The sequence below is a fragment of the Macaca nemestrina genome, chromosome 20 (genome assembly GCF_043159975.1).
Source record: "Macaca nemestrina isolate mMacNem1 chromosome 20, mMacNem.hap1, whole genome shotgun sequence".
NCBI classification, from domain to species: domain Eukaryota; kingdom Metazoa; phylum Chordata; class Mammalia; order Primates; family Cercopithecidae; genus Macaca; species Macaca nemestrina.
Window position 1 is genome coordinate 42,777,916 of NC_092144.1, and position 11,808 is coordinate 42,789,723.

Genomic DNA, 11,808 nt, shown 5'->3' on the forward strand with positions numbered 1-11,808 from the left:
ACAAAACATTTTTTAAAAATTAGCTGGGTGTGATGGTGCATGCCTATAATCCCATCTACTTGGGAGGCTGAGGTGGGAGCATGGCTTGAGACCAGGAGGTCGAGGCTGCAGTGAGCTGTGATCAAGCTGTGACGGTGCCATTGCACTCTAGCTGGGGCAACATAGCAAGACCCTGTCTCAAAAAAAAAAAAAAAAAGAAAAGTTTCTTTTTCAGCTCAGAATACGAGAGCCAACGTGAAGAAACACACTTGTTTTGACGACGCTTACTCTCCCAAGTGTGGATCTGTGAGCATTATTCCTTGTTTTTTTTTTGGAGACAGGGTCTCATCCTGTGGCTCAGGCTGGAATGCAGTGGCTCAGTCTCAGCTCACTGTAACCTCTGCCTCTCAGGCACAAGCCATTCTCCCATCTCAGTCTCCAGAGTAGCTGGGACCACAGGCACAGCGCCACCACACCCGGCTAATCTTTGGTATTTTTGGTAGAGACAGGGTTTTTCCATGTTGCTCAAGCTGGTCTCTAATTCCTGACCTGAAGTGATCCAACTGCTTCCGTCTCGCAAAGTGCTGGGATTACAGGCCTGAGCCACCGCACCTAGCTCATTGTTCACGTTTGTGACCCCTTTTAATTTTTATTTATTGCTTTATCATCTTACTGATTCCTCGAAACAATCTTACGGGGCGAGCCGGTTCCATGGGCGCTGAAGAAACATTTCCTCTTTCAAAGCCTCAATTTTTTGAACGATAGGCATTGCTAAAGAGGAAGCAATCAAACCTATCAGGCGAGCTCTGCCCTCCGCCCAGCGAGCTGCTGCTTCCTGGTGTTAAAACGCTTTCGGGTCCTCCTGGCGAGTTTTAAGTCACACTGGATCGCTGCTCATTTTCAGAGAGCACCTCGCACCCATTCACCTGGAAGGCACCCAAGGGGAATCGATTTAGGAAATTCACTTCATGTCACCCTAACAACAAAGCACAGCCTGCAGCTTTCACCCATGTGACATCAATGCTAATCCTATGTGCGAAACATTTGGGTTCATTCGATTTTTAAAAAATTAGTAACAGAGATGGGGTCTCGCCATGTTGTCCAGGCTGGTCTCCACCGCCTGGGCTCAAGCCGTTCTCCCGCCTCGGCCTCCCTCGGCGCTGAGATTACAGGCGGGAGCCACCGCGTCAGCCTCCTCTCGTTTTTCGGCGACAGGGCCAGCCCGCCTGCGGGGAGTTCCGTTCGGAGAAACTCTGTGAGGGACGCCGCGGGGGCTCCCAGGGGACGCGGCGAAATCAAAACAGTCACCGGTGGTTCACAAAACTACCTCAGGAAATGCTTCCAAAGGCAGGTCTGGCCTTCACAAGGCGACGGCTCTTCAGCCTCCGACACGAACCTGAGTAGTCCACAGCACTGGGCCGCAGCCAGCCCGGGCAAGCCGCCGAGCGACCGCGGACGCCGTAGCGAGCAGCCGCCTGCTCCCGCCACACCCGCCGAGCCAGCCGCGCGGAATCCACGCCCCCGCCGTGTGCCCGCCTCCCTCCTCTATCCGGCCTACGATTGGTCGGGTGGGGTGCCCGTCGCGAGAGAAGGCGGTGCCTCCCGCAGGCCGGCGCTCCCATTGGTCAGGATGGCGGCGACGGCGCGCGCGACCCGGCGACGAGGGGAAGCCGGTGGCCGCGGCTGCGGAACGGGCGGAGGCTGCCGGTTTCGTAACCGTCGCTCCTCCTCGCTGACTCGCGGGCTGTGAGGCCTGGGTCGGCTCGGGCCGCACCGCGCGGGGCCGCTCGGAGTGGAGGCCGCCTGGGGGCAGGCGGGCTGGAGGAGCAGGTAAAGAGGCCGCGGCGGGCGCCCTGAGATCGGGGAGGAGGAGGCCGCGGCGGTGCCGGCCGCTCGCCTGGGCGCGGGCCCGGCTCGGGGAAACCCAGCCCCGGCCCCAGAAGGCTGGCTGGCCCGGGAAGGCCCCGCGAGGCTGGAGGCGCGGGCGGCGGCGCCGCGCGGCGTCTGATGCAACCTGCCGGCAACACCCGGCGGCGGGGACGCTGAGCTCATTCCTGGCCGCGGCCCAGCGCCGCGGCGCCGCCCGTCGACCCCCGCGCTGCCCGGGGCGCCCCTCGCGGCTGGCCGAGAGCGCGCGAACGGCCGGGGAATGCCCCCTGCGGAGCCCGGCCCCCTCTCGGTGAGACGGGCAGTGTGACCGGCCAGGCTTGCATTGGCCCCTGGGGATGAAGGGTGTTCCCAGAATAGCAGAAGGTGGACCGAATCGAGCTTTAGAATCCTGCTCTTGTAGAAGGGCTCAGCTTGCGGTGATCGAAAATCTGTTCAGAAGTTCAAAGACTGATCAATAAAATAGGGAAAGCAACTAGTTTTTAAATGCATGACTTCGCAGAGATAATATTTTGCTTTGTGGAGCTGTTTGAATGTCCTGCACTTTACTGTTGAACGTAGTTTAGAAGAACACGCAACACCCACGGGTCGAATAGAGAAGAAATGAAGCACTTCGCGGGCATGGTTGGAGGGAGCGGAGCAGGGCAAACAGCCAGCAGAGGTGTCCAGATGCGGAGGATGGAAATACATGTGTGTGGGGGAGGAGAGTCTGTTTTCCAGGGCAGCTGGTGTGTTGCTTCTCTTCCCTAGGTTTACTGTTTGGTTTTCCCCTTGTTTGAGGTTTATACTGTAATCTGGCATCCTGAAATGTATAAGATTTAGAAAGGTCTCAGTGTTGATGGGTGACACCAAAATTGGTAGTTGTGTCAAAATTGACTGCCTGTATGAATAGGTTGTCACTTAAGGCAGACTTCTCCCATAGAAGTGTGACTCGCCGAGAAAATTTTAAAAGAAAATCCTGTAAGGGCTTGCTTTACGAAGACATTCTACATCTAGAAGCTCTTGATGTTTAAGATGTGATCATCTGTTAGCCCTTGAGTAGTATTTGGGATAAGCCGTTCATAAGGTCAGTTCTGCTTCTGGAAAAAGTTGCTGTAAACAAGGCTTAAATAATTACAGGGTACCCAGGAGCTGAAGCATATTTCAGCTTCTTGATTCCTGCTTCTGGTGGGCACACTTGGCTGGTTCAGTTATTTTTAATACCTGCTTTTAAAAAAAGTAGGGGGAAACAAAACATTGAGAATATCCTTTAAATTCTCAAGAGCACATCATGTCTGTCCGCAAGGCTGGCTGATCTTGGAGAGATGGTTTCATCCCTGGGAAATTAAACACTATGTGCTGAGCCTCTGGTAAAGACAAATAGGACCTCATGGGGCTGAATTTGGTCTTATGGTCTAAGATTGCCTCACTTGGTCACAGTAATGGTAAGTACAGGTAGCTACGATTCCAGGTGTATTGTGCATTCTTGGGAGGGCTGGTTCCATGGGTGGTTGTATTGATAGGTACACTGGCCTCCTGCGTTTGTGGCTTTCTAGCTCTATCAGTAAAAAAAGAAAAAAATGAGCATGAGCTCCTAATGGTTGTTTATTTACAGTCTATTTGTTTTGTGTGTTGTAAATCACTTCAAAAGGATTGGGTTAGAAAGATGATGTTGATGTTCTTCTCATGCCCCAGTGACCCACTTCTGTACTCCCAGAAAGGGGACGTCCCCTCCCTCATGGACCCTGCAGTAGATGCATGTGAAGATCCGCAGGGAGACACGACGCGGCTGGAGTTGACAGACCTAGGGAACAGATCTTCCCAGATGCCCAAAGAAAAGAGAAAGCACAGACCATTTAGGATACAGATAGTGGTTTAGTACTGTCAAGATGTGGTGTGAGGGAGGAGAGAGGGTCAGGACCTTGGATTTGATCCTGTAGACTGGAGCCAGAGATGAATTTTCAGCAGGAGAGTGACTCACTCAGGTTTGAGTGTTCATTGCTCTGGAGACAGAGGTTGGAGGAAGCAGGCTAGACCAGAGACCAGTGTCCCTGAGAGATGATAGTGACCTGAGGTGAGTTCGATGGGATTGGGATGGAGAGGAAGGGTAGATGGGACGTTTTTTTGTTTTAGGTGGAATCGTCAAATCCCAAAGACTAAATAGAGTTAGGACCAAGGAGAAACATCTATGACTGTTTTGAAATGTTGACCTTCATTGAGGAAACTGAGTGAAAAATTTATTTTGGTGGGCAAGGGGAGGAATATTGGATTCTAGGTGTGTGGAGAAAAGGGACAAAAGCATTGGGAAAATTCTTAGTAGGTTTATTTCCCCAGGTGAAACTTCAGAAAAATTTGATTTTGTTTTACTCATTCTAACATTGTGTGCGCTTTCAGTGTGACTGACATGAACGAACATTACTTGAATTAAGTTTGAACTGAAACAAAGCCTATTATCCAGTTAGTCCACCATTCTCAGTATTCATTGGGAATCAACAGCAGAGACCCTCAGACTTCAGTGTCATCAAAGTTACTTGGAGGTCTCCTTATGAAAAGATTGCTCAGCCCTGTTCTTAGAACTCCGATTCTAAGTCTGGGGCAGCCTGAGAAGTTACATTTCTAAAGAGTTCCTGGATGATGATGATGCTGGTCCAGGGACCACACTTTGAGAGCCACTGCTCTTCAGCGTTCCTGCTGTTTCCTACTTGAGTGATTCACATGGAAGGAAGCCAGGCGCCACCCTGCTTCCTGTAGGCTGAACTTTGGAATAGTGTTTGTCCACAGAGGAGCCGGACTTGAATTTAGGACTCAATGTCCAGCTTTGAAATAAACACTTTTTGCCTGTTGTAGCTGTTCAGTAAATGTGTGTGGAAGGAACAAAGCATAAATGAGAGTGGCCTTTTCTGTGTAAAACCTCTTAGCTCTTTGATCCCCTTTTACTTGGTTAATTTTCTCTTCACTTTAAGAGCTATTTATATGGTTTAAGAACTTTTTAAACAAAACAGTCTCGGAGTTATTTTGATTATCTCCAAGTTTCTCTTTCTTACATTTTCACCAGCTTGTAGGTTCAGTGAATACTCTTTTCACGCCAAAGGGCTTACCTTTAAAACCTCGCCTACCACACACGTTCAGCCTAGTACCTTGCAAGATGAGTCAGGCAGAGGTGAAAGAGCCCTTCCCTGTTCCTGTATCTTTGGATATGGAAACAGGCATGAACGTCGCTGAACTTGGACCCTGTAGTGAATAAGAGCTGTTAGTGACTGAAGGTCGTGGTGTGTTGTCTGTAGAAAAGTGTCTTACTATTCCACATCCCTCATTTACATATGGGGAATAGACGCCCACGGAAGAAAAGAGATTTACCCATACTAAAATAGGGGGAGCCATAGCCAAGACAAGAACTGGCCTGGTCACCGGTCTCTACCGTTTTGGATCGTTGCTATCTCTGAGCATGGCCACATTGACTGTAGAGAGCTTTAAGGGCTAAAAATATAATTGGTATATAAAAAAGTAGAGAAATAAGGTGAACATGATTATGATTTTTTTTTTTTTTTTTTTGAGACAGAGTCTCGCTCTGTCGCCCAGGCTGGAGTGCAGTGGCGCAATCTCGGCTCACTGCAAGCTCCGCCTCCCGGGTTCACGCCATTCTCCTGCCTCAGCCTTCTGAGTAGCTGGGACTACAGGCGCCCACCACCGCGCCCGGCTAATTTTTTTTGTATTTTTAGTAGAAACGGGGTTTCACCGTGGTCTCGATCTCCTGACCTTGTGATCCGCCCGCCTCGGCCTCCTAAAGTGCTGGGATTACAGGCGTGAGCCACCGCGCCCGGCTGATTATGATTGTTAAGACAGTCTCAGGAGAGGTGTTAACCAAGTTCTTAATAATTGAGTCAAGCACTTCTACTCACTTGACACCAGATAGATAAGCAATAATAATGTTAGGTGGCACTAAGCATGGCTCAGATTAATACTGAACAGCCACTTTTCTACTGAAAGGAAAATGAGGCAACCTAATAATGACCAAAGGAAATTGTGAACTGTCTGTTACTGAAGATAGGCTTGGAGTGGATAGCCTTCATCATTTGGAGGGACGCTTTCTGTCTTGCCTTAGTGCTGGAGTGAGAACAGATGACCTGCTAGCTCAGGGCCGGCTGTGTGGCTTTGAAAACAATGGAAAGTAATGACACATGGACTTTTTAAAGCAAAGATGTTTTTTAAAAAGAGACCAATAAACCGTGTACAGAATTGCCTGGCTAAAGGTTTGGATGTAGCTACTGGTGTTGGCTAACTGAGCTTTCCCTCATTGTGGGATCACTGTATAAATCTGACTCCAGATTTTTTCCACTGATGTAATTTTAGCAGTTTTGTGAAAAGAGAACAGGATAGGTTTATGTTCCTAACACTGCTTTCTAAATGTCTAAGAGTGCCCTGACACCTTGGTGGACACCGTTCACTGAACTGAGTCAGTTTATGTTGAAGCGGCCTCCTGATGATAGGATAGTCACGCTTTTACACTTCTTGGGGCAACTGTAGGGACTTGATTGGATTCAGAGTAATCCACATGTGACTGGTTTTTGAAACCGTGACTTCATTTCTGCAGGCAGCGGCACAGGGGTGCTTCAGAGCTGGTGCATCCTCCGAGCTCACACGAGCTCATTTGGTAGCGCGAAGTGGTCACAGGCACGGCAGCTGCTCAGCTCCTTTGTCCGGCCCGGGTCCCAGGACCTGCACTTCCTTGGATGCTTTATGAGGGCTTCTGGTTCTTTCCTTGTGGTTTCAGGTTGAGTGTGTTTTGATGTTTTATTAATTATGTCAAGAAACAAAAACACACTTTTTACAAGCCTGGTGGGATGGGGAGCAAATTGAGTGTCAGAGCTCCTAAATTCAAGAAACTAACTCAGTAAATTTTGTTAACTGTGGAATTATCGTTTGAGGTCATTAAAAAATAAAGCAAAAAACTACCTTTTCAAAATATCCCATAAAGAGAGCTCTGGGAGAGAACTCAAGTCCTCGATGACTCCCTCTCTGCATATTAGAACATGGAACCCCCAGAGGTGATAGCATGGTATTCCTCATGAGCACTGGAGACAGGGCACGCCACCCCAGCCTTCTGTTTTGACTTGAACCAACAATGGAAACTTCCCCCCTTTCATTGCAGGTGTCTCTCCTACCAAGGTCAGCTGCAGCTTCTCCCTGGCAGATTGTCAAGTGCTGTTAGTTCACATGCGCCACCTAATTAGTGGCAGTCTTTTATTTTCCTCCCATTTTTGATAACAATCGCAGAAGGGCAGTGCCCTCAGGGATCCAGGTGGGCTGAGTTTCGCCTGATGGTGCTTCTGTACTGACTTACCGTTCTAAGTGAAATGATTTAGACTTCAGAAACATTGCAACAGTTGGCAGTTGCTGTAGACTTTTCTCAGCAGAATCAATTAATGTTGGCCTGATGTTAGGTACATACAAGTTTAATCTCATTTGATCCTGTCGTTTCAAACATTTTAATGCAATTTATTTTTTAACTAGGTACATGTGAAGATTTTTTGGCAGCTTAGCGTGGAAACCATTGATCACCTTGCTCTCGTTTCTACCTGTTCTGTGTTGGCAAGGGAGAGTGCCCAAATGAGCAAGATATCGCAGCAAAACAGCACTCCAGGGGTGAACGGAATTAGTGTTATCCATACCCAGGCACATGCCAGCGGCTTACAGCAGGTTCCTCAGCTGGTGCCTGCTGGCCCTGGGGGAGGAGGCAAAGCCGTGGCTCCCAGCAAGCAGAGCAAAAAGAGCTCGCCCATGGATCGAAACAGCGATGAGTATCGGCAGCGCCGAGAGAGGAACAACATGGCTGTGAAAAAGAGCCGGCTGAAAAGCAAGCAGAAAGCACAAGACACGCTGCAGAGAGTCAATCAGCTCAAGGAAGAGAATGAACGGTTGGAAGCAAAAATCAAATTGCTGACCAAGGAATTAAGTGTACTCAAAGATTTGTTTCTTGAGCACGCGCACAACCTTGCAGACAACGTACAGTCCATTAGCACTGAAAATACGACAGCAGATGGCGACAGTGCAGGACAGTAGACCTCACCCTTTCCAGACTTCACAGCTTGTGGTTTGAACGTTAAAGGTGTGACCACCGACACCACTCATGTCAGTGGCTGAAAGTTGTCCTTTTCCATGATTCAAAGACCCATTGAAGGTTATTTTCTAGGATCAGCACTGAAGAGTTGATTAGCTAAAAATGTTAGCCTTGTAATTCGAATATCTGGTTTTAAATGATAGAGATTTTTGTGGGCGTCAGAATCCCCCAAATGTTAAGGTATATGGTAAAAAAAAAAAAAAGAACCATCTGGGATCCCGATGTTCTTAATAAATCCTGACTTCCCAAGAAGTGCTTCTTTTTTAAGTTGACAAAAGGAATGGGGAACTGGCAGGCCATGCAGAAGGTTCTTGGTATTAATGGGTAGACTGAATTGGATTAAGAAAAGTTGAATGCCAAATCTATTTGTGATTTTCTTCTGAATTATGTATTATAAATTCATAGAGCTATAGAAAGCAATGAGTGAGTAATTTGGAGTGATTTTATGTATGGCATAAACTTTGTTTTAACATATTAGTACTGTTTTCCCCCAAAAGTACAAGTTTTTGAATAGTGATGTCAGGTTAAGTAAAGAAACCTCATCACATCTTATAGACATTGTGTGGCCAATTGGCTTAAAATATACAAATAACATTTAGGAAGCAAATAGATTAAACACGAAAATAAAACTAAAGCATAGGAATTATGTTTTTGGGATACCTTTGCGCTTAGATTGGCATTATTTTATTCTAAAAACCCAACTCAGTGGTGTAGAGAAACTTGTGTACCAGAATTTTAGTTTGTGCAGGTGCTAGTAAAGTAAGTGTCTTATTGGATACAATTTTGACAGCCAAGTTAGTAAACAAAATGTCTTAACAGTTTGATGACACAACGTACTAATTAGGGTTTGGAATATTATTCAGAAAGTAGTTTCTCTTGTGTTCAAAATAGCTACCATGGGGCCATTATTTTTAAAATCAAAAATTTATTCTGAAGGCTCATTTTGGTATTTGATCTTAACCAAGTGACTGTTAGAGAAATGTATCAACTCCATGCCATCTCCCAAAATAATTGTCTAAGAAAACTTGAAAGTGTAAGGTTTTAACCTTTAATTTATTTCTCTTAAATACGTCTTTTGATATTGTTTTTGTGACATTTCTTTTTCTGGTTAGTGGACTTTCCAGACTTTGTACCACTGCTTCTGTTTATTCATTTATATGCTTTTGTGTCCCATAAATTATTTTAGAAAATGCTGATAAAACTCAGGAGATTGACATTTTTGTTGAGGTAAAAAATGACAGTTGCTAAAGTAGGGACTCTCTAGAGTCTGGCTTACGTCAGTGTTGGTAGTTTAGATTGTCTTTGTCAATGTTTTTTCTTTTTTTTTGTTTTGTTTTCTTTCTCTTTTTTTCTTAGCACACTTCTAGCTCAAATTTGTGTATTTTTTGTGTGCCTGGGCTGGAGATGAGAGACTGAGTCATAACTGATTTAAAAGTTTGTGTGACCAGGTATCTTATTTGAACATGGTCATTTTTGGCCACGTTGCTGTTGCATACTAGGACTTGGGATGATGTAGCCAGAATGAAACTCAAGTTGCACCCTCTGGTTGGTGGAAGAGTGCTGACCGCGCCGTTTCTTGGCAGAAGACATCATGGTGCCCAGGAACTCAGCAAAGCCATTATTAGAGTTCTGAGGCCCTTCTGAATGTAAAACAGGAGCCCAGGAGATGCTGTCCCAGGAGGGCTATTAACTCCCTATAGAGCCAGGAGACAGGAGGGGGGTTTCTAGGGTCCAACACCAGCTTACCTTGGGAGTATGGATCTACCCATGAAGGATGAGAGATGTTTTGAATAACTAGCCAGGACACACCACAGGATCCTCCTGGATCCTTAGCAGCTGATTGGTATTACATAATTAATTGGAGATGCATTAGGTCACTTGAATGTATAAGCACCTGTGGTAGGTGCTACAGACATTTCAGTCTCTGATTTACTAAAAAAAATCTTTGGGAATTCGATGCCCCCATGGAATTTATGGTTACGAGTTATGTGCATTGACTTAAGTATCTTGAAAAAGAAACTTGAGGGAAATCATCAGGGGTGTGGACTCAGTATTTCAAATCAGAACACAAGATTGGATCTTTTGGAAAAATGGGTTCAAGCTTTCCTGTTACCCATGGAAGTGCAAAGTTTAGCACAAGCAAGCAGTTAGGCAGAGAACAAAAATGTTAACCATTGTGTTCTCTGTCTTCCTGAAGTGGTTGGAAATTGTAATTTGATAGATTTATCAGTATAAAATTAGGGAAACCAAGTGTGGGGAATGAATCCATTTAGAGTTTTGGGAACTGTAAGGTGACTTCTGTAACTTTCGTTCTGTGTGTGACCTGTGAACCATTAGGATGTGATCTGCCCTTGTGGGCAGGTCCAGCAGTTTAGGAGTTAGGCTGTAGCGTACGTTTCTAGCTGCATAAGATGAGTCTCCTGGGATAGGTGCGCTTTGGCTGGTTTTGGCCGCAAATGGTGAGATCAGAGCAGCTCTTCCTGCTGCTGGCCCCTGAAATCAGTTGTTGGGAGGCCATTGCAGATACTAAGTAGTAAGATTTTAAACACCACCAGGTCTGAAATGCAGGTCATGAGTGTGAAATTCTCCAATTTACATAACAAGTAGAAGTATAGACAGTTTTTAACATTTGGTATTAAAGGAGAGGAAATTGTAGCAGCTTTTCACGTTTCCTAATCCCCATTAGAGGGCTTGAGACCTTGTATCTGAACAGCCCATTTCGCACTCAGTGCTTTTTGATGCCTTAGAAATAGGAGAATTGTTTTGTTTGACAAAAGTTGGGAAGGAAAAAGTCCGTTCTGCAGCTGTTAGATCTGCCTCTCAGGAAAAAGTACTAACTTGTTCTTTTTGTTCCTGGCTTTCATCAATTTGTGAAATTTCTCTATTTTTTTAAATATAATTTTATTTCTTTCAACAAATTTAAAATAAAAAACAACTTTGGAACAATGACTTGTCTTTCATTGTGGCTTTCTTTATATTAGATACCAAAAAGCAGTCCAGATGTTAAACAGCTGGGAAGCCCAGGCAGGCGCCTTGCCGTCTTTCCTGTTCCCACACTGGATGGCCGGGGGTAGGGGTGGGGAAAGTGGGGAGACAGGCAGAGGTATTTGCGTCCAAGTCTAGATCTCCCCGATTGCCCTTAGTGGATAGGAAAATAGTTTTCTCTGAACATGGGATACATCTTTAGTTACATTTTTAGTCACTTGGTCTAAACTAAAAATTATACCAGAATAGGGAAAGGAATAAGTGAATAAATGGGTTCCTGTTTAATCACCTAGTGTCTCAGAGCATGGTTCCCATTTAGGGAAGAAATTCTTGTTTCGAGGTAGATAAAGAGTGTAAAGTAAGGCCGTTCCCCTATCTGGAGTTTTGTAGTACATGTGGACACCGTCTTCATTTACATCATGCCATAGAGTATAGAGATGAATTTGCTGATTTCATAGACATCGTTGAGTCCAGGGAGCTGATGTGAATTGAGTATTTCAAGGGAATGCCATTTAAATGCTTTCTCTTCTATGATTCCTCAATTATTTTCATGTCTTGGGAAATAAATTTCTGCTTGCTGCATCTTAATAAAAAGTGGAGGTCAGGAATTATTTCTGTGGGAAGTGTGGCCCGTTTCACTTCTTTGAATTAGTTGTAATTTAGAATCCAATAACGTGTCTTAGGGAATTTTACCGAGCGATGACATCTTTGTGAGTGGGCCAGGTCTTTTTCTGACGAAAGCACTGTTACATCAGCTCATCCACTGCCTGTGCCTAGCCAGAGAGTTCATACGCGTTTTACAGTTTTACATACACTCAGAGAACACCATTGCCTAGGTGTTATTTTACTGTAATATCCCA

General features: G+C 45.6%; 1 protein-coding gene across 2 annotated transcripts; it reads left to right on the forward strand.

Moving 5' to 3' along the window:
* The first annotated feature begins 1,620 nt into the window (after nucleotides 1–1,620).
* On the forward strand, nucleotides 1,621–10,912 carry LOC105495584 (CCAAT enhancer binding protein gamma). Of its 2 annotated transcripts, none has more exons than XM_011765314.3 (2): nucleotides 1,621–1,809; nucleotides 7,357–10,912. In XM_011765314.3, exon 2 carries the CDS (start codon nucleotides 7,453–7,455, stop codon nucleotides 7,903–7,905), a length of 453 nt encoding a protein of 150 aa, XP_011763616.1. In that variant the 5' UTR covers nucleotides 1,621–1,809; nucleotides 7,357–7,452; the 3' UTR covers nucleotides 7,906–10,912. The 2 variants fall into 2 exon arrangements, with proteins under 2 accessions (XP_011763616.1, XP_070942095.1); XM_071085994.1 differs by lacking the exon at nucleotides 1,621–1,809 and adding an exon at nucleotides 2,139–2,158.
* The last annotated feature ends 896 nt before the right edge of the window (nucleotides 10,913–11,808 follow it).